Source organism: Mobula birostris, chromosome 10 (assembly GCF_030028105.1).
Source record: "Mobula birostris isolate sMobBir1 chromosome 10, sMobBir1.hap1, whole genome shotgun sequence".
NCBI lineage: Eukaryota > Metazoa > Chordata > Chondrichthyes > Myliobatiformes > Myliobatidae > Mobula > Mobula birostris.
Window position 1 is genome coordinate 56,866,968 of NC_092379.1, and position 25,349 is coordinate 56,892,316.

Genomic DNA, 25,349 nt, shown 5'->3' on the forward strand with positions numbered 1-25,349 from the left:
TATTGATGTTCTGACTGGAAGTCCCTGGAAGTGGCAAAAGAAGTACAATTGTGGCGTGCTTGCTTTCATTGACCATTGAGTATAAAAGTTTACAATTCTTGTTGCAGTTGTATAAAACTTTGGAAAGGATGCATTTCGAGCTTTGTGTGTCATTTTAGTAAGCACACTTTTTGGAAAGACTTGGAACATTTGGAGAGGGTTTAGAAGTAGTACACTAGATTGTTGCCTGGATTAGAGAATATTGGCTCTAAGGAGAGGTTGGATAAACCTAGATAGTTTCTCTGAAGTGTCGGAGACAGAGGGGAAACTTAATAAAAATATATAAAATTATGCAAAGCACAGAGTCTTTTTTCCAGTTGTAGAAATGTTAAATATAAGATTTAAGAAATATAGCTTTAAGAAGAGAGTTTAAAAGAGTTGTGCAAGTCAAATCACACAAAGAGTGATTAGCTGCCTGGTACTGCCAGAGGAGGTTGCAGAAACAGATGAAACAGCAACAGTTAAGAAACATTTAGACAGATACACACATAGGCAGGGAATGGAAAGATATAAACCATGGACAAGCAGGTGGGACCAATTTAAGTTGAAATCATGGTTGGACAGATGTGGTGTCTCAAGGGCCTGTTCCTGTGTAGGTCACTTCTATGTAAGCTGTTGCCATGCTTTACCTCCTTGCCTGTTATTGGTACTTTCAACAACACTCCTAACTGTCAGAACATTTGGATGAGGATTTGGTGGAACTGTAGTTCACAGCTCCAGTTATCACCTTTGGAGCTCCTCTGTGTGGAGTGTGCATGTTCTCCCTGTAACCGTTTAGCTTTCCGATTTCCTCCCACATCCCCAAGAAATTGTGCGATTAATTGAATACTGTAAGTTACTTCTATTGATTAGGTGGTCAAGTTGGGCTGGGAATGGAGATGATTGGAAAATAATGAGAAAATGAAACAGTAAACATAAATGATTGCATTCTAGTTTGGTGTATTCACAGCCCATTCTGTACTGATTGACTCCATAATGTATCTATGTTTATTATATCTAATTCTTTTGTTTTAATACCCTATTCAGGATTTCACCTCTACATCAAGCTGCCCTCAGTCGTGCCTGAAAGCTGCCTGCTGATTATTGTGGGCCTGATAATGGGAGGGATAATGTATGGAGTAAATGAAAGGTCAGCACCTGTCATGAGCACGGACACCTTCTTCCTTTACCTGCTGCCACCCATCGTACTAGACGCAGGCTATTTTATGCCAAGTCGGCCTTTCTTTGAGAACATTGGAACAATCCTTTGGTATGCGGTTGTGGGGACCATATGGAATGCTTTTGGAGTTGGCTTGTCCCTCTACGGGATTTGTCAGATTGAATCATTTGGCCTGAAGGATATCTCCCTTCTCTACAACCTGTTGTTTGGAAGCTTGATCGCGGCCGTGGACCCAGTGGCCGTCCTGTCTGTGTTTGAAGAGATTCACGTAAATGAGCAGCTACACATCCTGGTTTTTGGTGAATCACTGCTCAATGATGCTATCACAGTGGTAAGTAATCCCTTTTAGTGCCTGCTTTGCAGGACGAATTTCATGATTACAGAAAACAAGAAGATAATGTGATGGGTGCTGATAGATAAGTATCTCCATTCTCAGAGGATGGAGACATATTCCAGCTGGGTAGTCTACCACTGGCCACATGAGCATTGTATTCTCCAACTTCCAGGAACTTCTCTCCCTCAGTCCCTTTACTCTCTCATTCTGATCTACCCAGTTCTTCCTACACTCATTCCATCCTTCATTCCTACACTCATTCCATCCCCATTCCTACACTCAATCAATCCCCATTCCTACACTCAATCAGTCCCCATTCCGACACTCATTCCATTCCCATTCCTACACTCATTCCATTCCCATTCCTACACTCATTCTATCTTCCATTCCGACACTCATTCCATTCCCATTCCTACACTCATTCCATTCCCATTCCTACACTCATTCTATCTCCCATTCCTACACTCATTCCATCCCCATTCCTACACTCATTCCATCCCCATTCCTACACTCATTCTATCTCCCATTCCTCCACTCATTCCATCCCCATTCATACACTTATTCTATCTCCATTCCTACATGCATTCCATCCCCCATTGCTACACTCATTCTAACTCCCATTCCTACACTCATTCCATCCCCTATTCCTACACTCATTCCATCTCCCATTCCTACATGCATTCCATTCTCAATTTCTACACTCATTCCATCCCCATTCCTACACTCATTCCTACACCCATTTGCCTTCCATCTCCCTCACTTGATTCCATGCTCCTCCTTACTTTACTTCCCTGTCAGATTTCATCATTTGCAGTTTTTTGTCTCCTCTTTTTATCTCCCTATCTCCCTCTCTCCTTTCTCGATCTGGCTATCATCCCGCCCCCACCATCAAATCGATCCACTTACAGTTTCACTTGTTAGGTCTTGTTGTGCTCCTTTCCCTTACCACTCTATACTGCCATCTCCCCTCCCCCCTCTATCTTTCAGGCCAGATAAATCATCTTAGCCCCAAATTCTGAAAGTCTATTTCCCTCCACAGATCCTGTCAGCATCTTTTTTATTGCTTTATTCCAGATAAAACTGATCGATGTTCTAGAATCACACTTTTTTATATGACAATATGGGTGCATATTTTGGGACATCTATCAATTTTGGTACCAGAGTAGATCAGAGCACTTTCAATTGAATCTATTATTGGAAGGTATTGGAGATAAACATTTTGCTGGAAGTGGCTCTTCAAAGGATGGAAATAGAAAGAACATGAACCAGAGGAATTTATGTAGAACTCAGAAATATCCCATCACAAACAAAATTGAACAATTTCATCTATAGAAGCATCAGGAAGGTTGACTTAATTAGGGAGGTAGGGAAGAAAGGTAGAGAGGTCAAGGATGATGATTGCCATTGCTTCATTTAAATGCGCACACTGATGTGGAGTGCTTTGCTTGTGATGGACTGGGTGATATCTACCACTTTCTGTAGCCTTTTCCATTCCTTGGCAATGGCATTTCCATACCGGACCGTGATGTCACCAGTTGGGAAATTCTACAGACCTAACCTAACGTTAGCTTGCACAGTATTTACCTCGTTTGGCCCATTTCCTTCTAAACCTTTCCTGTCCATGATTCTCTCCAAATGACTTCCAAATATTTACTTATACCAATCATTAGGGCAGCTCATTCCATATACCTAACATCTTCTGTGTGAAACATTTGCACGTCAGACACCCTTCAAACCTTCCAGCATAAACCGATCCCCTCTTGTTTTAAAATCCTCTTCCTTGGGAAAAAGACTGTGACCAATGGATGGAAGGTTTGAGTAAAAGCTTTGACATCAGAAAACCTGCCACAATTTTCCCATTGACCTCTACAAGTAGAAGCAACTCCTGAAGGTATCATCAGCTAATAACCCAGCCAGGTAAATTAGTGAACCCTTTGAAGAATATTGAGAGGGTTCCCTTCACTCTATTCAATCACTATGGCAGGGCAGTGTTTTGAAAACTGTTGTCCAAAATCTCAATACCGGCATCAAACTAGTGTTACGTATTAAGGTCTGCGTGCATTGACGCCAAGAGCAATTCACCACCAAATTGTATCATATACTGCAGATGTCATTCTGGATCTCTGAAATACCATTAAAAAGGGTGCCTGCTCCCATTGAGAAGTTAGCCATCCTACCTCTTCTGGAGCATTGCTACAAGTACCTTACTGTGACAGTCAGTAGTTTTATGTATGAAGTGAAAAAAGAATGTTAGACTTCAAACCTTTCCCTCCCTAACACCAGCCTGTGATCTTGCTCATACAACGTTTAAACATCTTTTCAGATAACTGAACATTACCATGATTACATTCCAGATCCAAGTTTTGTGGACCTGGAGATGACAGGCATGTGTTGAAGGCTATCTTCTACACGTCCCTTTCTCGAATAGAAGCCAGGTTGTAAGCCCTATGCAGATCTGTCTGCATGCTGAGGCAAGCGGGGATAAAGGGTACCAGTTCTTCACTGTGATGTTGTTGAGGGGCCAATAATCGATGCAGGGACGGAGCTTGCCATCCTTCTTGCTCAGAGAAAGGAAGCCCACCCCCAATGGTGAAGTTGACAATGGATAAACCCTAAGGTCAAGTCCCCCTCAATGTATTCCTCTCTAGTCCCCATTTCGGTATGATAGAGGACAAAGAGCTGGTCATGGGGAGGACTAGTACTGGGCAAGGAGAGGTCAATGGTGCAGTCGTATGGCAGATGTGGAGGCAGGGAGATGGCCTTCTTACTGACCACCTCAGGAACACAGGTCCGTACTAGTAGTTGACACTCAAGGCGATTTGAAGACAGGGGCTTGTGCTGGACCCAAAAAGGTAGACAGGCATGCTGGTCCCCACTTTTGGATCACCATTAAGGAGTAATCAATCCATTGGTTGTGTCGAGATAACCAGGGGAGACCAGGCACAAGTTAGAGGGGCTCTGTGGAAACATGGATTTTGCTGGTGCCCAGACCTGACCTACCAGGCCTTGACGTCGATACTTCCTCTCAGCTGCAGATTTGGAACTGTCCACTCTTGAGACAGAGATGTCCATGAGGTTCCTGGCTGCTCTGGAGTCAATAAATGTCTGAAGCTCATGGCTCAGGGACCACCACAACCTGGAAGCTAGGAATGTTATGCGATTAGGGGATGATGCTTGCAGGAAGAACCAATCCATCAGAACACCCTGCTAAGGAGTCTGCTCTTTTACTGGGCTCTTGGGACGTGGACCGGAAGTATCCTGGATTGCCACAATAGAGACAGGAACTTGTTCTCCTGCACTCATCTCATTCCTCTGGAGGTAGGTGCAAGGGCCCCATCTGCACAGGCTACTTTGCAGACTGTGTACCAGGTAGTGTGGTAGAGGGTGCAGACAAATAGTGATCTGAGTAGCTCAGCGATTCTTTCTTTGCTCCACTCAGTCGCCCGGTTGTCAATTCAAATGTCCAGATTAATCAGGTCATCCAAGCTGTCCTGCTTGTCACGCACTGCAAACTCATGCCGGGTCCCAGTGGTAAATCTCTGCTGGAAGGCACTCTCTTGTTCCACCACAAGTGTGTGGAACTTTATGCATAGTGCCTCATTGTCCCACTACCTTGGAGCTGACCCAAGAGTCAGTGGGCAGCTTCCTGACCTCATACTGGAAGATCAAAACTCTCTTGAACTCGGTAACAAATTGCCGAAATGACTGGGTCTCAGAGTGTTTATTGCACTGCCTGAACTGCAACACAGCTTCGACTCACTTTAACTTCTCTCCTATCCGCCCAATCAATGTCAGGGCCAAAGTCAACTGCTCTTTCTCTTCTGGGTCCATTTTCTTTGGTCGAGACTTGCGGACAGGAGTGCACTGTTATGTCAAGTGCCAAGATGGAGAGACACTGAAGCCAATCACTGAAGTTAACTTCTAATAGGAGCTGCTTGGAAATAAAGGAAAAATAATGAGTGCTAGGCCAACAGGGCCATTAACTTGAACTTTCAAACTAAAGGTAACATCAAGACAGTGGCTTAGCTGTAGTAGCTTAACAGTTAATTGATACTGCACCTTAACGTCATCAGTCTAAACAGCTCACTATAAAGATGAAGCCACACTCAGGTTGGAGGAACAACACCTTATATTCCGTCTGGGTATCCTCCAACCTGATGGCATGAACATTGACTTCTCTAACTTCCGTTAGTGCCCCACCTCCCCTTTGTACCTCATCCATTACTTACTTATTTATTTATTATTATTATTTTTTTTTCTTTCTCTCTCTCCTTTTCCTCCCTCTGTCCCTCTCACTATACTCCTTGCTAATCCTTTGGGTTTTTCCCCCCCTCCCCCTTTCTTTCTCTCTAGGCCTCCAGTCCCATGATCCTCTCATATCCCTTTTGGCAACCACCTGTGCAGCTCTTGGCTCCATCACTCCCTCCCCCCCCCGTCTTCTCCTATACTTTCGGATCTCCCCCTTCCCCTCCCATTTTCAAATCTCTTACTGTCTCTTCCTTCAGTTAGTCCTGACATAGGGTCTTGGCCCGAAACGTCGACTGTACCTCTTCCTATAGATGCTGCCTGGCCTGCTGCGTTCACCAGCAATTTTTATGTGTGTTGCTTGAAATTCCAGCATCTGCAGATTTCAACAGGAATTGTGCAGATGCTGGAAATTCAAGCAACACACATAAAAGTTGCTGGTGAACGCAGCAGACCAGGCAGCATCTCTAGGAAGAGGTACAGTTGACGTTTCAGGCCGAGACCCTTCGTCAGGACTAACTGAAGGAAGAGTGAGTAAGGGATTTGAAAGTTGGAGGGGGAGGGGGAGATCCATATTGATAGGAGAAGACAGGAGGGGGAGGGATGGAGCCAATTTCCTCGTGTTTGCTTTCTTCTATTCCTTGTGTTTGCTGGGATTGTTTTCCATACGACTGCACTGGAACATGCAATACACATTGGGAAAGCCTGTCAGCCCAAGCCTCTGTCATCCGTTAATTATTTCAGGGTTACAGATATCATGATCAAAGGTCGAGAAATAATAATGATTAGCAACCTATAACCAGGTGCTTGATGGATACGGTCACTCATAGACAGCTAGTAAGGACATAATCACAATTAGAATCATTTGTGTACTTCTTGTTCAGTATGATGATCTCTGAGTAGCAATTGTAAGAATTCTCTGGAACAATAGAACTGCAGAGAGAGGGCAGTTAGATTTAATTAGTAATGAGCTAGAATTAGACTCTATACTGATAATTGGATATACAAGTATCTTGGGAAAGTAAGATGATTAAATGTGATATTGGATTTGGAAGTGAGCAGGAAAGGTCACAAGTTAAGGTATTAAACCCAATTAAAGACTAGTATTTACCACAATAAACTAGCCAAATCCACAGGTAAACAGAGATAAAGTATTGAAAGACCTATTTTCTATATTGCAAGGTGAGGAAACACCTCCTTTGTTAATGAAACATGATTAGCTAGTGAGGGAAGTAGAGCCACTAGGACGTGATGTTTCAATCCCCATGGTAAGTTGGCAGTGGGTTTGGAGTGGTGACAAGGAGGAAGGGTAGGTATGTCATCGGGGTCATCAGGTGGGCACCCTCCTTCTTGACGTTTCATTGATAAGCCCACGACGTCTCCAGAGGGCTCAACGGTGCTACCTGGCGTCCCAGATACAGCCCTCTCAGTTCCATACCCTCCTGTCTTCATCTTGCAGCCCAGTTGTTGTCTTTCCTTTTAATCCAAATCCAATTGCTGCTTCCTTCTGCTGCATTTGACAAGGACTTGATTGTTTGTTGGGGGGAGTGACCCCTCACCCCCATCTTCTTCAATAGACTGTTCGTAGATGTCACAACAAATCCCCTGCATCCCACATCTACAAGGAAAATCTTGGTCTTCCAGCCATTCTGGGCAGCTTCAGTTGCCAGTTCAGAGTACTTGATCTTTTTCCTCTCATAAGCTTCTTCGACACCATCTTCCCATGGCACTGTCAATTCCACAACATATGCCAACTTGGTTGTTGTGGACCACAGGACCATGTCTGGGCAGAGTGTTGTAGCTGCAATGTCTGGGGGAAACACAAGCTTTTTTTCCAAGTCCACGTCCCGATTGATCCGATTTGGGTGGTCCTACCTTTGAGAGAGGCCGAGTGGAAGTGACGGTCTCGACATGTGCGCCAAACTTCCGTGCTCGGCTCGTTACCATCTCCGGAGGTACATAGGTGGTTCTGCTGCGGGGCGGTCAGATTACCGACCGAGGTCTTCTTCCTTTGGGCGGAATTGACATTGGGCATTTGCACGTTTGCACCACGATTGATTGACGGAGTCTCCCGCTGGCGGATGGGACTGCTGTGCGCATAAATGACGGGGGCCGGCCGAACGGCCATTGACCATCCCGAGGAGGCAGGCATCAGAATGAAGGATAGAACATCAGACAGAATAGAACAGGAACAGATCTTTCAGTTCCAGATGTCTATGCCAATTCAAACTAATCCTGCATTTCACGAGGAAATCTGCAGATGCTGTAATTTCAAGCAACACACATAGAAATTGCTGGTGAATGCAGCAGGCCAGGCAGCATCTCTAGGAAGAGATACAGTCGACGTTTCGGGCCAAGACCCTTCGTCAGAACGAACTGAAAGAAGAGATAGTAAGAGATTTGAAAGTGGGAGGGGGAGATCCAAAATGATTGGAGAAGACAGGAGGGGGAGGGATGGAGCCAAGAGCTGGACAGTTGATTGATAAAAGGGATATGAGAGGATCGTGGGATGGGAGGCCTAGGGAGAAAGAAAAGGGGGAGGGGGGGAAGCCCAGAGGATGGGCAGGGGGTATAGTGAGAGGGACAGAGGGAGAAAAAGGAGAGAAAAAAATTAATAATAATAATAAATAACTAAATAATGGATGGGGTGCAAGGGGGAGGTGGGGCATTAACAGAAGTTAGAGAAGTCAATGTTCATGCCATCAGGTTGGAGGCTACCCAGATGGAATATATGATGTTGTTCCTCCAGCCTGAGTGTGGCTTCATCTTTACAGCAGAGAAGGCTGTGGATAGACATATCAGAATGGGAATGTGACGTGGAATTAAAATGTGTGGCCACTGGGAGATCCTGCTTTCTCTGGCAGACAGAGCGTCCTTGGTCCTGCATTTGATCCATATCCCACCATTCCCTCTCTAAGTGCCTCTTCAGTGTTGATTGTCTCTGCACCCACTACTTACCCTGCCAGTGTATTTAGGGCACCACCACTCTCTGCGTTTAAACAAACTAAGCCTTATAAATCTTCTTCAACCTTTCCTCCTCTCACCTTAAAGCTAAGCCCTCAGTAATGGTTTGGATAAAGGTTAAGTATTAGCTTTGTTATGTGTTCATTGAAACATTGCACAGTGTACAGTACATGCTTGTGTCAATAACAAATACAGACCAGAAGACATTGGAGCAGAATTAGACCATTCAGACAATCGAGTCTGCTCCGCCATTTAATCATAGCTGATCCATTTCCCCCTCAACCTGATTCTCCTGCCTTCTTCCCATAAGCTTTCATTCTATGGCTTATCAAAAATCTATCAGCCTCTGCTTTAAGTCCTCATAATGACCTGGCCTCCACAGACAGCTATGGTGAAGAATTCCACAGATACACCACCCTCTGCCTAAGAAATTTCTCCTCATCTCTTTTCTAAATGGATGCCTCCCTTTTCTGAGGCTGTATCCTCTGGTCCTCTCCAAATCCACTCTATCTAGGCCACTTAACGCTCAGTAGGTTACAATGAGAACCCCCCTCCCCTTCCTTTATTCGTCAAAATTTCAGCAAGTACTGGCTCAAAGCCATCACAGGCTCTCCTCATGTGACAAGCCTTTCAATCCTGGAATCATTTTCATGAACCTCCCTTGCACCGTCACCAATGTCAGCACATCCTTCCGAAGATAAGGGGCCCAAAACTGCCCACGGTGAGGTCTCATCAGTGCCTTATAAAGCTTCAGCATTACATCCTTGTTTTTATATTCTAGTCATCTTGAAATGAATGTTAACGTTACATGTGCCTTCCTCAACACTGACTCAGACTGCAAATTAACCTTTAGAGAATCCTGTACACGGGCTCCCAAGTCCCTTTGCACCTCAAATTTTTGAATTATCTCCCCATTTAGAAAATAGTCCACACTTTTATTCCTTCTACCAAAGAGCATGACCGTACACATATCAACACTGTATTCCAGCTGCCACTTCCTTGCCAATTCTCTTATCTGTCTGAGTCCTTCTGCAGGCTCCCTGCTTCCTCAACACTGCCTGCCCCTTCAAGGGTCTTTGTATTGTCTGCAAACTTGGTCACAAAGACATCAATTCCATCATCCAAATCATTGACATATAACGTAAAAAGAATCGGCCCTAACACAGACCCCCGTGGAACACTAGTCACTGGCAGCCATTCAGAAAAGGCTCCCTTTATTCCTGCTCTTTGCCACCTGCAAATCAGCCAATGCTCTATCCATGCTCGAATTTTTCCTGTAATGCCATGGCACCTTGTCAAAGGCTGTCTGAAAATCCAAGTACACAACACCAACCAATTCTCCATTGTCTTGCCTACTTGTTATTTCCTCAAATAATTCCACCAGATTTGTCAGGCAAGAGTTTCCCTTAAGGAAACCATACTGACTTTGGTACATTTTATCATGTACCTCCAGGTACCCCAAAAGCTCATTCTTAATAATCATCTCCAACAACTGCACAACCACTGTACGACTAACTGGCCTATTATTTCCTTTCTTTTGCTTCTCTCCCTTCTTGAAGAATGGAGTGACGTTTGCAATTTTCCATCCCTCCAGAATCATGACAGCATCTGATGATTCTTGAAAGATCACTACTGATGCCTCCAAGATCGCTTCAGTGACCTCTTTCAGAACATGTGGTATAGTTCATCTGGTCCAGGAGACTAATCTATCTTCAGATCTTCCAGTTTCCCAAGAACCTTCTTCCTAGTAATAGCCACTACATTCACTTCCGTGCCCTCATACTTTTGAACATTTGGTATACTGCTAGCGTCTTCCAGGGTGAAGACTTATGCAAAATACTTATTCAGTTCATTGGCTAATTCCTTGCCTCCTATTACTACCTCTCCAGCATCATTTTCCAGCGGTCTAATATCTGCGCTCTCCTCTCTTTCACTCTTTATATATCTGAAAAGACTTGGATATTCTTGGCTAGCTTAACTTCATATTTCATCTTTTCACTCCTTATGGCTCTTTTAGTTGCCTTCATTTGGTTTTTAAAAGCTTCCCAACCCAATAATTTCCCACAAGTTTTTGCTCTTTGATACTTTACTTCTATGTTGGCTTTGACTTCCCTTGTCAGCTATGGCTGTTTCATCCTGTCTTTAGGATACTACTTCTTCTTTGGGAAACATCTATCCCTCATCTTTCAAATTGGTCCCAGAAACTTAAGCTATTGCTGCTCTGCCATCATCCTTGCTAGTGTCCCTTTCCAATCCACTTTGGCCAGCTCCTCTCTTGCGCCTCTGTAATTCCCTTTACTCTACTGTAATACTGATACATCTGACTTTAGCTTCACCCTCTCAAATTGCACAGTGAATTTGATCATATTATGATCACTGCCTCCTAAGGGTTGCTTTACCTTAAATAACTTCAATCAATATGGATACGTCAGAGCTTGGTCTCACTAACCCTTCAGGAGCAGTGCTTTGCACATTAGCATTTCACTTGATACTGGAACACTGCTTGATATGAGAACTGCACTTTCCTCAATCACAGGACTCTGCAGAGAGTGGTGCGGACAGCCCAGCGCACTTATAGATGTGAAATTCCCACTGTTACAAAGACAGGAGTGTAAAAAGGGCCCGAAGGATCATTGGGAACCCGAGTCACCCCAACTACAAACTGTTCCAGCTGCTACCATCCAGGAAATGGTACTGTAGAATAAAAGCCAAGACCAACAGGCTCTGAGACAAAGTCTACCACCAGGCCATCAGACTGCTTAATTCATGCTGATGCAACTGTATTTCTATGTTATATTGACTATCCCATTGTAGATAATATTTATTAAAAATTACTATAAAATTGTACACCGCGCATTTAGATGAAGACGTAACTTAAAAGATTTTTACTCCTTATGTATGTGAAGGACGTAAGTAATAAAGTCAATTCAATTTAATTCAATGTTCTTTCTGAGGTGCAAAGCCCATTCCCTTACAGTGTCCATCCGAAGCTTCCCATCTTACCTTTTTGTTTAGGTAATGGCTGGGTTACTTACTAGAAGTTTTCCTGTCCTTCGCACACCCTCTTGAAATCTCCATTTTCTCCACAGTGGTAACAGAAAATACCAGTCACTTTGCAAGTCCTTTCAGCATCATTCCTCTGCTTACTAAGCCCTACAGGTAGTTCAGATTTTCTAGCTGGCATATCACGTTTTTTTTTTGCACCACTAGCCGACTTCAATTGAGACACCTCAGCTTGTAGGTTTTTCACTTCCTTTTTGTAAAACCCCTACTCGTATGGCATCAAGGCCCACTTCAGCAAAAGAGGTCACAACTCTTACTGACTGTTTGAAACCCTCCACTCCTCCATCAATTCTTCCTTCTCTATGTGGCTCAGCAAAAGAGAGAGGGGGTTGCATGTCGTGAGTCTTCATAGAGTAGTTTGGCATTGAGCCGCCTAGAGGATCAATATACCAGATTGGGTGTTATGTAACGAACTGGAGGCAATTTGGGATCTTAAGGTAAAGAAACACCTAGGAGACAGTGATCACGATATGATTGAGATCAGCTTGAAATTAGATGGGAGAAAGTAAAGTCTGATGTAGCAGTATTTCAGTGGAGTAAAGGAAATTACAGAGGATTTTTGCCAAAGTAAATTGGAAGGAGATGCTGGCAGGGATGACAGCAGAGCAGCAATGGTGTGTGTTTCTGGGAAGAACAAGGAAGGTGCAGGATAGATGTATTTAAAAAACAATGACATTTTCAAATGATAAATTAGTCTAACTATGACTGACAAGGGAAGCCAAAGCAAATGAAAAGGCATACAACCAAGCAAAAATTAATGGGAAGATTGAGGATCGGGAAGTTTTTAAAAACCTACAGAGAGCAACTTGTCATGGTCCGGATTGGGGTCCCTTTAAATTTAGCTTGTTTATGTTATGATCCGGACCGTTGATTCCCTGTTTTCCCGTGTCCCTCGACCTTGGTGATTAGAGGCAATTAACACTCGGCTGAACCGGTAGTTTATAGTCTCTGGCTTTCAGCCGTTCGGGGCAGGAGCCTCTGCAAAGTCTGCAAAGTCACGGCGTGCCAATGTCATCTGGCCGGAGCAAGCCTAGTCTCCGCCCGAAGCGAGTGCCGGTAATTCGCCTTCCCTCACCAGAGCAACCCTGTCCAGTTACCTCACCGAAACGAGCCTGCAAAGTTTCCTCATCAACGTGGGTCTGTCAGTTAACCCACCGGAGAGAATCAAGAGCAGCTGTCTACTGTTCCCAGGCCGAGTCGAGAGCTCGGCGCTACCTGGAGGTTCCAAGCACCACGTCCACGTCCTGGCTCCGGTGGCGTCCAGGTACCACGTCCAAGTCCTGGCTCCGGCGGCGTCCAAGTACCACGTCCACATCCTAGCTCCGGTGGCATCCAGGTACCATGTCCACGTCCTGGCCCCGGCGGCACCCAAGTACCACGTCCACGTCCTGATCCCGGCGGCATCCAGGTACCATGTCCACGTCCTGGCTCCAGTGGCGTCCAAGTACCACGTCAACGTTCTGGCCCCGGCAGTGTCCAAGTACCACGTCCAGGTCCTGATCCCGGCGGCATCCAAGTACCGCGTCCACGTCCTGGCCCCGGCCGCATTCAAGTTCCAAGTCCAAGTCCTGGTCCTGGTGGCTTTCCAGTTCTAAGTCAAGTCCTGGCGGTCTGTGATTCCTGTCCTACCCCCTTGTCTGAATCCCTTCTCTGCCCTTCTCGCCTCTAGCCCTCGTCTGCAGCCCCTGCCTGCACTTCAGTCTAGTTCCATCACCGAAGCTAGTCAGGTACTGTCTGGTGTCCATTCGTGTTGGACTTGTCTTGTCTTGCCTCCGTGGGGTAAGTCAGGTCGTCTTGCCGTTGCCCCGTTGGGGGTCATGTCGTGTCTTGTCCTGTCCTCGCCTCCATGGGGTAAGTCAGGCTGTCTTGCTGTTGCCCCATGGAGAGTCATGTCTTGTCTCGTCTTGTCCTTGCCTCCATGAGGTAAGTCTGGCCGTCTTGCCATTGCCCCACGGGGGGTTATGAGTCCCGGCCCTATGTCCTGTACCCAAGGAAGGGTCCCGGCTCTCTGTTCTGTGTGCGAGTCCCGGCCCTATGTCCTGTATCCAAGGAGGGGTCCCGACTCTGTGTTTTGTGTATGTGTCTATGGTTCCATGTACCTGCTCTCCCGAGACCGAGGCTCTGTTTTCCATGGTCCTCCTCTTCCTAGCCCATGTCATGTCCATACCTGGTTCTGGGGTCCGAGCCCGAGGCAAGACCCAGGTACTGGGTCCTTGCCCAGTCTCGAGCTTGGAGTCCATACCCTAGCCTCTTCATGTCTCCTCTAGTTCTGGGAGCTGATCCCGAGTCCTAGCCCAAACCTTTGGTCCCAGCCTAGTCGTAGTCCTCAGTCCTTGTCCAGTTCACTATTCCTACTCCTGCCTTGCTCTCCTGGTTTCGAACAATAATCTAAAGTTAAGTAACCTCACAAGATGTGTCTTGCATTTGGGTCCACCCTTGCTCCCATTGTCCCGCCATTGTGACACAACTAGAAGAATCATTAGGAGAGAAAAGATGAAATATGAAAGCAAACTAGCAAATAATATCAAGGTGGCTGTGATGACATACATCTCTTGATGCTTCTGGACACATCTTCAGTGATGTTCCTGGAATCATCAGGTGTTTCGGGTCTTTCAACATCATACAACCTCCTCCAGGTGACCCAGCCGGGGCTGATCAGACCCCAGCTTGTGTCCAGATGGCTAGCTACTTATGACTCCATGGCTCCCCTCTTTTGAGCCACAGCCATCTTGAGGCCCTCTCTGCCGCATCGGTGGTACTGCGGATGGCTCTCCTCTTCCTCTCTCCCTCGATGCCCAAAATGCTGAAGGCTCTAACTAAAGAACGGGCTATGAATCCTCTACAACCAGCCTCCACTGGGAGACACCTCGCTCTCCATCCAGCCTGCTGACAGTTGCTGACCAGTCCTGCGTACCTGGAGAGCTTCCTTTCAAAGAAGAAGCTTTTTCGCGTATATAAAGAATTAAAAGAGAGATGAAAGTGGATATGGGACCACTAGAAAATGAGGCAAGAGAAATAATAATGGGGGACAAGGAGATGGTAGATGAACTAAATGAGTATTTTGCATCAGTCTTCACTGTGGCAGATGTTGAAGGGTATGAAGGAAGAGAAGTGGGTGCAGTTACTATTACAAGGGAGAATATGCTCAAAAAGCTGAAAAACCTAAAAGTACGTAAGTCACCCAGACCAGATGAACTGCACACGAGGGTTCTGGAAGAGGCAATAGTAATGATATTGCAAGAATCATTGGACTCCGGCATGATTCCAGACGACTGGAAAATTCCAAATGTCACTTCACTCTTTAAGAAAGGAGGGAGGCAGCAGAAGGGAAATTATGGACCAGTTAGCGTGACATCAGTGGTTGTGAAGATGTTGGAGTCAATTGTTTCGAATTAAGTTATAGAGTACTTGGTAACACAGGACAAGATAGGACGAAGTCAGCATAGTTTCCTTAAGGAAAAGTCTTGCCTGACGAACTTGTTGGAATTCTTTGAGGCAATTACAGGTAGGATAGATAAAGGGGATGCAGAAGATGTTGTATATATGGACTTGCAGGTGCCACACACGGGCTGCTTACCAAGTTAAGAGCCTATGGTATTATAGGAAAGTTACTAGCATGGTTGGAGCATTGCTGATTGGCAGGAGGCAGCGAATGGGAATAAATGGGTCTTTGGTTGGCTGCCAGTGACTAGTGGTATTCCACAGGCACTGGTGTTGGGACTACTTCTTTTTACGCTGTATATCATTGACCTAGATGGCTTTGCTGCCAAGTTTGCAGATGATACAAAGATTGGTGGAGGGGCAAGTAGTGTTGAGGAAACAGGTAGGCTGCAGAAAGATTTAGACAGATTAGGAGAATGGACAAGAAAGTGGTAAATGAAATACAATGTTGGAAAATATGTGGTCGTTCACTTCAGTAGAAAATCCAAAAATCTGAGATGCAAAGGGACTTGGGAGCCCTTATGCAGAACACCCTAGAGGTTAACTTGCAGGTTCAGTCAGTGGAGAGAAAGGCAAATACAATGTTAGCATCCATTTCAAGAGGTCTAGAATACAAGAGCAAGGATGTGATGCTGAGGCTTTATAAGGCACTGGTGAAGCCTCATCTCGAGTATTGTGAACAGTTTTGGGCTCCTTATCTGATAAAAGATGTGCTGGCATTGGAGGGAGTTCAGAGAAGATTCTCAAGGATAATTCTGGGAATGAAAGGGTTCTCATACGAGGAACGTTTGATGGCTCTAGTTCTGTACTTGCTGAAACTCAGAAGGATGTAGAGGGATCTCACTGAAACTTTTTGAATGTTGAAAAGACTAGACATTGTAGATGTGGAAAGGATATTTCCCATGGTGGGAGAGTCTAGGTATAGAGGGCACAGCCTCAGAATAGATGGGCACCTTTCAAAACAGAGATGTGGAGAAATTTCTTTAGCCAGAGGGTGGTGGATCTGTGGAATTTGTTACCACAGGCAGCGGTGGAGGCCAGGTCACTGGGTGTAGTTAAGGTGGAGATTGACAGGTTCTTGACTGGACACAGCATCAAAGGTTACTGGGAGAAGGCCAGGAATGGGGTTGAGGAGGAGGTAGAAATGGATCAGCCATGACTGAATGGCAGAGCAGACTCAATGGGCCAAATGATCTGATACTGCTCCGATGTCTTATGGTCTTATGGAGTCATTGGAATGTGTAGAGCAATCGTGTCATGTAACTGTCCACCCCGCACAACTTGCTCCACCTGTAACTGATTTATCTCAGCCAGTTAAACGGCTCCTTCATGGCACAAGCAATGTAGCCGTTTATCTAGCCTGAAAAGGTACGCAGAAAACTTCTCCCCTTCCTCCTAGAGTGTGTGCCTAAAGATTGTCTGGGCTGTTTGTCATGCCAGAAACATTTTGTAATGCTTGCATATAGTCAACTGACAAGACCAACGGGTATTCTGCCTTTAAGGATCTCAATAAATCAGCAGCCATACCTTTTAAATCTCTCTACCAGTCTCTGTTTTCTCATATTATCTCAGCACTGCCACTCATCCAGTGACTGAGGTGTGTTCTCAGCCCAAGCCTTAGATTCTTCTTCCCCATCGGGTGGGCTTGGCAACCTTCTCGGCCTAAGGTAACTTTGGCTCTCTGCAGGTACACTTTGGCATTTATTGACCAGTGATGTTATACCCAAAACCGGCTCAGAATTTAAATCAATTGCTGAAGGACCCATTAGATCTTTCACATCAGACGAATCCTTTCACTCACTTTGTAGACAATCAGAATCAGATTTAATATCATGGCATATGTCGTGAAATTTATTGACATTACAGCTGCAGCACAATGAAATACATGATAAATAAATATAGAGAAAAAAAGCCGAGTAACAAAGTGTATATATGTCTATTAAATAGTTAAGTTGAAATAAGTAATGCAAAAATAACAGAAGCAGTGAGGTAGTGTTCAACGTCCATTCAGAAATCGGATGGCAGAGGGGAAGAAACTGTTCCTCAATCACTGAGTGTGTGCCTTCAGGCCTCTGTAACTCCTTCCCGATGGGAACAGGGTGTTGGGGATCCTTAATGACGGACGCCGCCTTCCTGAGGCACCGCTCCTTGAAGATGTCTTGGATACTACGGAGGGTAGTACCCATGATGAAACTGATGAATTTTGTAAGTTTCTGAAGCTTATCTCGATCTTGTGCACACCCCTCCCCCCCGCCCATATCTGACGGTGATGCAGCCAGTCAGTGTGCTCCCCATGGTACATTTATAGAAAATTTTCTTTGATTTTTTTGTCAAACTAAATCTCCTCAAACTCTGAATAAAATATAGCCACTGCCTTGTCTTCTTTATAGCTGCATTAATATGTTGTGTCCAGGTTAGATCCTCAGAAATCTTGACACCCTGGAACTTAAAATTGCTCACTCTCTCCACTTCTGATCTTCTGTGAGGATTGGTGTGTGTTCCCTTGTTTTACCCTTCCTGAAGTCTACAATAAGCTAACTTGTATATCTCACTCCTTTAATCCCTCTCATCACCATCTGAGATTCTGCCAACAATGGTTGTGTCATCAGCAAATGTAAAGATGGCATTTGAGCTGTGCCTAGCCACACAGTCATGGGTTTAGAGAGAGTAGAGCAGTGGGCTAAGCACACATCTCTGTGGAGCACCAGTGTTAATTGTCAGTGAGGTGGAGATATTATTTCCAATCTGCACAGATTGTGATCTGGTTAAGAGGTTCAGGATCCAGTTACAGAGGGAGGTACAGAAGCCCAGGTTCTGTAGCTTTTTGATCAAGACTGTGGGAATGATGGTGTTAAGTACTGACCTGTAGTCAATAAAAAGCATCCTGACATAGGTACTTGCATTGTCCAGTGATCCAAGGCTGTGTGGAGAGCTATCCAGATTGTGTCTGCCGTAGACCATTGTGGCGACAGGCAAATTGCAGTGTGTCCAGATCCACGCTGAGGTAGGAGTTGATTCTCGCCATGACCAACCTCCCTTCATTGTAGATGTGAGTGCTACTGGCTGATAGTCATTGAGTGAGCTCTCACACTGCTCTCCTTGGGCACTGGTATGGTTTTTGCCCTTTTGAAGCTGTTGGGAACTTTCAACTGTAGCAGAGAGAGATTGAAAATGTCTTTATCTACTCCCACCCATTGGGAAGAAAAGAGAACAACCTACCCTTAAAATCATCACGCTCAGCTACATTCCCCCATTCTCTAAAGACATGGACTGGCCATGACCCCACCTCTCCAGGTGTCCCTATCTTATCGGGCAGTCTGACTTCAGTCACATCACTGGTAGCGTGGACTAACACGACATCCTTACCAGGTGATTTGTCAAAATGCCATTTGATCAGCGTAACTTTTCCCAATACTTTTACAGAACTCAGCCCCCTAAGTAGCAGATCATCAAGAATTCCGACAGCAGCCCTGCTCGGAACACAAGTATTTCATGAGGATACCTTCTTTGTTTTGCATCAGAACTTAATCTCTGCCGCATCCATAATAACGTACCTTAATTATGGCACACTTCACTTCCCACAAAACATTGGCTTAAACACACAAATAAACCACCTCATCAATCCTTATACAGCATTCCATCTCCACATAAACCCCCACAATGTAACCCTCTCACCAGGCTCCTAACAAACTCGGCTCATGAGCTAACTCTGGCTAATGAGTCAGCATGAATCAGCATTGCAAGGGTAACGGTGAGAAGGCCACCTTCAATAATCAACACACATCTAGGCTCGGTATGATTTGGGTTCAACCAAACAGGAACATTGGAATGTTCCGATGAGGGAAAGGAAGTTGTGATGAATGCTGTGTAAATATGCAAAGTTATCATTCACCAGGAAATAGCAGATCGTATACAGGCATAAAATTACAGTAGAAGTATAGTTAGCAATATTCCAACTTTAACAGACAGTTAACAGTAAAAGGAAGAAAAGGGCCCATTACAGTCAAACCAGTCTAAATGTGCACATAAACATTGGAGTTCATTTCAGAAGTAGTTGGGTGGATCGCTTTACTCACAGTGCTGGACCCCCATCACCAACCACAATTCGAACTTCATGAACAAACTGGATAACTCAGAGTATTGGCACTTCCTCCTTGAAATCATTCTTCTGCACAAAGCATTCCTTGAGATGCTCTAAGCATCTTCCCTTGTGCTCTTCTCTGCATCTCCTGACAAAAACAACCCCAAAACAGACCCTGCCCCTCAGAAATCTGATTCCACCCAGCTCTCTCAAATGTTCCATGGTACCACTCCTGATTGGCTGACAAGTACTCCTTATCTCAGCCGAAGCCAGGATACTAGTCTATGAAACTTAACGAACAGAACAAACTGCTGAAAATGAAATGAAAAGCCTCACAGCACAGCGGTAGAAACAACATTTTAGCCAGGGCATTGCATACCGTCTGAGGGTTCTGCTGGGAAGCCTGTAAGGGTCACCACACTTCTGCTGCCAACACATCATGTCCACAACCTACTAACCCCAACCATGCATCTTCGGGATGTGGAAGAAAACCAGAGCAGGCAGAGGAAACCCACGTGTTCACAGGAAAGGTAAATGCAAATAAAGCTCCTCAAAATCTAGGAGTGACCCTTTACAACAGAGTTAAGGAGGAATTTTTTCAGCCAGAGAGTGGTGAATCTGTGGAATGCTCTGTCACAGACTGCGGCGGAGGCCAAGTCCGTGGGTATATTTAAGGCAGAAGATGATCATTTCCTGATCGGTCAGGGCATCAAAGGATATGGCAAGAAGGCAGTGTATGGGATTGAGTGGGCTCCGGGATCAACCATGATGGAGTGGCAGAGCAGACTCCATGGGCTGAATGTCCTAATTCTGCTCCAATATCTTATGGCCTTATAGTTTCATCTTGGCTTACAGTACGAGGGTTGTGAATTCCAGCTCCTGAGCAGCTGGAGCTGTAATTTTTCAGAGGAGTGCTAAGTGAAGAAAAATGAATGTGTTCAACAACCAAAAGACCACAAGATATAGGAGCAGAATTAGATCATTCGGCCCATCGAGTCTGCTCCGTCATTTCATCATGGCTGATCCAACTTTCCTCTCAGCCCAATCTCCTGACCTCTATCCGTATCCTTTCATGTCCTGAACAATCAAGAACCTATCAACCTCTGCCTTAAATAAATACACAGACTTGGTCTCCACAGCTGCCTGTGGTAATGAATTCCACAGATTCACCACTCTCTGGCTAAAGAAATTCATCCTCATCTCTGTTTCTATTTTGAGGCTGTGTCTTCTGGCCTTAGACTCTCCCATCATCGGACACATCTTCTCCACATCCACTCTATCAAGGCCTTTCACCATTTGTTAGATTTCAATTAGGCCGCCCCTCATTCTTCTGAATTCCATTGAATACAGGCCCAGAGCCATCAAACTCTCTTCATATGAAAAGCTATTTAATCCTGGAATCATTTTCATGAACCTCCCTTGAACCTTCTCCAGTTTCAGCACATCCTTTCTGAGATAAGGGGCCCAAAACTTGTCATAATACTCCATATGAGGCCTCACCAGTGCTTTACAAAGTCTCAACATTACATCCTTGCTTTTATATTCTAGACCTCTTGAAATGAATGGCAACGTCACATTTGCCACAGACTCAACCTGCAAATTAACCTTTAGGGAATCCTGCACAAGATCTCCCATGTCCCCTTGTGCCACAGTTTTTTTTTGCATTTTCTCTCCATTTAGAAAATAATTACCCCTTTTATTTCTTCTACCAAGTGCATGACCATACACTTCCTGACACTGTATTCCATCTTCCATTTCTTTGCCCATTCTCCGAATCTGTCCAAGTCCTTCTGTAGCCTCTCTACTTCCTCAAAACTACCTGCCCCTCCAGCTATGTTCATATCATCTGCAAACTTTGCAACAAAGCCATCAATGCCAACATCCAAATTACTGACATCCAAAGTAAAAGGGATCAGTCCCAACACAGACCTCTGTGGAACGCCACTAGTCACCAGCAGCCAACTAGCAAACTGGACAGGGTTCAAAGGAGGTTCACAAAAATGATTCCAGATTTATTCCCACACTTCGCCTCCTGTCAATCAGCCAGGGCTTTATCCATGCGAGGATCAGTGTCTTCAGGAAGAAATTAACTATTGGCAGAACAATTGACCACTGCCCAATACAAAATACTGAAAAGACTTTCAAAAAGCTTAATTTGATCAGGAAGAATCACTTGTTGGATACTGCTAAGTAGTCCATAAAACATCAAATATTGAACACAGAGGAATTTTAAAAACTGGCCTACTCAAGTACACGGATAACACATTAGAAAAGCTTTCAATGTTGCAAACTGTTCACATATCTTTACTGGTGCATTTTTCTAACCAGTGGAGTGCAGTTCTTTGCTATAGGCTGCAGCTCAATTTGTAATAAAAACAAAGTTCAGAAATCTTGAACATGTTGGTCAGTAATAAATTATAATGACAGGAAAATAAAATATCTCAAGATTTTAGTGATTTTAGTGACTTTAGTGATTGTAAATTAGTTCCTGTCTGTTGTGGGCTCACCATCCTGCAGCTCCAGACACTCTGAAATCTAATGGAAAGAGAGTTTAGTTCTAGTAATTGGGCTTGCATTCCTCAAGTTAAGAATTATTGAGCCAAAGAGTAATACAGCAGAGAAACAGGTCTTGCTACCAATTATGTCCAGCACTTGGTCGATAGCCTTTTATGCCTTGGTGACTCAAGTGCTTTTCCCAAGATGTCTTCAATGTTATAGGAGTCTCTACCCCCACTGCACACTCAGACAGCATGTTCCAGATTCTAACCACTGCACCAGTGGAAACTTCCTTTTTAGATACCCTCTTCCCTCTTACTCTAAACCTATGACTTCTGGCTGTAGAATACTCTGTGATGGGGGAAAGTGTCCTACTTTCTTCCCTCTCTATGTCCTTCATCATTTTGCATACTTGTCAGACACCTCGCAGTAAACTCCTCTGCTCCAAGGAAAGCAAACCCAGCCAATTCAGTCTTTCCTCACAACTGAAACCCTAGGAATCTCCTCTGCACCCTGATGCCATCACTACATTCCTCATGTGGGAGACAAGAAATGCAGACGAAATTCCAGCTGTTCGCCGACCTCACTTCTCTTATATTCTGCCTCTCGCTTGCCTTCTTTGCCAGTTATTCAATTTTCCAATGAAAACCCTTGAGTTTCTGCCACACCACGTGAACAAAAATGTTGATATGACCAGATGAAGCCATGAATGGATTATTCTATCCTCTAAGTAACGTGGAAATTGGAGTTTATTTCGTGCCTATGCCTACACAATTCAATCTAATGAAAAGTAAAGCAGAGGTGAAAGTTAAATGGAAAACAGGGCACTAATTACAGGTTGGCACAAAGCTGAAATATCCCTCTGGGATTTTGTAGCTCCCTTATCCATTCCGACTCCCTTGTCCATTTGTTCCACCCCATCCCTCCCCACCAATCTCCCTCCTGGCACTTATCCTTGTAAGCAGAACAAGTGCTACACATGCCCTTACACTTCCTCCCTTACCACCATTCAGGGCCCCAGTCAGTCCTTCCAGGTGAAGTGACACTTCACCTGTGAGTCGGCTGGGGTGATATACTGCGTCTGGTGCTCCCGATGTGGCCTTCTATATATTGGCGAGACCCGACGCAGACTGGGAGACCGTTTGGGCTTTTTCCCCCCCCTCCCCCTTATCTTTCTCCCTAGGCCTCCTGTCCCACGATCCTCTCATATCCCTTTTGCCAATCAACTGTCCAGATCTTGGCTCCATCCCTCCCCCTCCTGTCATAGTTAACATAGTTACTGACAGCCTACATAGGGAAGAAATTAATAAAACGCCAAGCACAGGGATTCTCTTTAATTGCACTCCATTTAAGGTAAAAGCCATGTTTTTATAAAATGACTCATTTCTATAGCACTTGATCCAGAGGGAGAATTTGCAGGATTGTATGCTTCTGCGGAGGAGGCTTTATATCATTTCATTTAGTCCTTGTAACATTTGATTGACTCTGGCTTAAACGGTGAAGCTCTTGTGTGGTACATCATTCCTGGAGCAGGTGGTGTTGTGACATGAAGCTGAGAGCCCGAGGACACAATAGGACAATAACTGTGTTTGATTCTTAATCACACAAGGTACAACAGATTATCAGGTGGCAACACAAACTCACTGCAGATGTAGGAAATTTGAAACAGAAGCAGAGTGTGTGGGAAACACTCACCAGGTGAAACTGCATTTGTGGAAATAATTCAATTTGGTGACCTTTCTTCTGAACTGAGATAATTAGAAAACAATAAGCATGAGAAGACAAGGTGATCGAGAGAACAAATGGGAATGTCTGTGAGAGGGTTAAGACAAAATTGCCCAGCTAGGCCGTGTTGCCTATTTAGACGATGTTGCCTAGAAGAGATTGCTGAATGCTTACTAATGGCATCTCTTCATTCTGCAGAGCAACATGAGGGAGACAGCATGAGGCGCAATTGTTTTTGCAGTGATGTGTTAATAGAGGTGTTCAAGATTATACTGTCATGTACTGTACCTGATACTGTGATTGGGAGACTATCTGTCCTATTCTTGATCTATTCTACTTCATCTGTGTGAGATTTATAATTTCCATCTGTTCATCAATACTAATCTATAACCACAGAAAATTAAAAACTCTTTGGAAATTTTAAATTCAGCAGGAGGCTTTCTGTAATCAAATGGGTAGATGCCTTTGCCATTTAATAAGCTTGGGGTATCATTATTAAACAGATAAAATTGAGAGACGTTTGCTTCATTTCTCTTGTTCACTTATATCCGTTAATGAAGATTGATCTTATTGATTGGAGCACCCTGGATGAAATGCATGCAGTTACAATAAGAATGTGCAAGTTCCCAGAGTGAAGTTCAGGATTAAATCTGGGTCTCTGGTACTCAGAGACAGCAACTCTACCAGATGCACCACTGGGCTACCTTTTAAAGATCAAGCAGCAGTGATAGCGCCTGGAAGTTTTACACAGTTCATAGATCGTCACGACATTGTAAGACAGGCTGACACAGACATTTGTATTCACATGATCATCCATCAGGTGCTATCTCAATGGAGATATTGCAACTCCACAGTGTACAGCAAATGGCGATCAGGAATTTCACTCCAGGGAGCTTGGGTCACGAAGCAGACCTGTGGCAATGGGCTTATGGAGCTAATAACTCAGCTCATTCTTATATCCCCTAACAATGTCGATGGAAGACATTCAGCACACTAGGTCTTTGCTCACAATCCAAGGGAAATATGTGGTCCCGTGTGAACACAGTGGCAGCTGTCAGGATCAAACATGTGTTATTGGAGCTATGAGTACCAGCACTACCAGTGGTATCTCTGTGACCATATTGCTCACTAGACAGTACAGTCAGCATAAATTGGCCACTTCGATTGGATAGAGACAGTGCTCTGAATCACTGGTCTACTATAGAAATTACTCTCAGAGTGACATTTAACTAATTGCTGCCACAACATTTCCAGATATTCTGGAAAGAAGTGAAATAAATTACATAACTGGGAAAAACGATAATGATTTTCTTTCTTCTTGCAGGTTTTATACAAATTGTTTAAGACTTTCTGCATCATGCCCTCAATTGCAATGTCCGATATTTTGGTTGGAATTATCAAGTTCTTTCTTGTGGGATTCGGAGGTTTACTTGTGGGAGTTATTTACGGAATCATTGCAGCCCTTACCACTCGCTTCACGGAGAATATCCGCGTGATCGAACCTCTGTTCGTATTCCTGTACAGCTATTTGTCATACCTAACTGCCGAAATGTTGCACTTTTCTGGAATTGTAGCGTAAGTATTGTCTTCAACACTCTAATCTCACCGGTAAGCAATGCACCTAATAAGCATGCGGAAAAAATTGTTCTTGGACCTTTACCAGAGGACTTTGGAGCTCACCCGAGAGGAATTCTCGAGGGGAGAATTAAATTTCATGTTTTAGTTTTTGAGTTTCTCAATAATAATTGCATGCAGTTTTATCCTGCTTTTAATGGAAGGCCTGTGTTTGCTGAGGTTAAAGC

The 25,349-nt window shown here is 44.5% G+C and overlaps 1 protein-coding gene across 1 annotated transcript; it reads left to right on the forward strand.

Annotated features, from left to right (window-relative positions):
• Positions 1-1,181: 1,181 nt before the first annotated feature.
• Positions 1,182-25,126, forward strand: LOC140204515 (sodium/hydrogen exchanger 2-like). Its single transcript, XM_072271224.1, has 2 exons — positions 1,182-1,529; positions 24,872-25,126. The coding sequence occupies exons 1-2, from the start codon at positions 1,182-1,184 to the stop codon at positions 25,124-25,126; spliced, it is 603 nt and encodes a 200-aa protein (XP_072127325.1).
• The last annotated feature ends 223 nt before the right edge of the window (positions 25,127-25,349 follow it).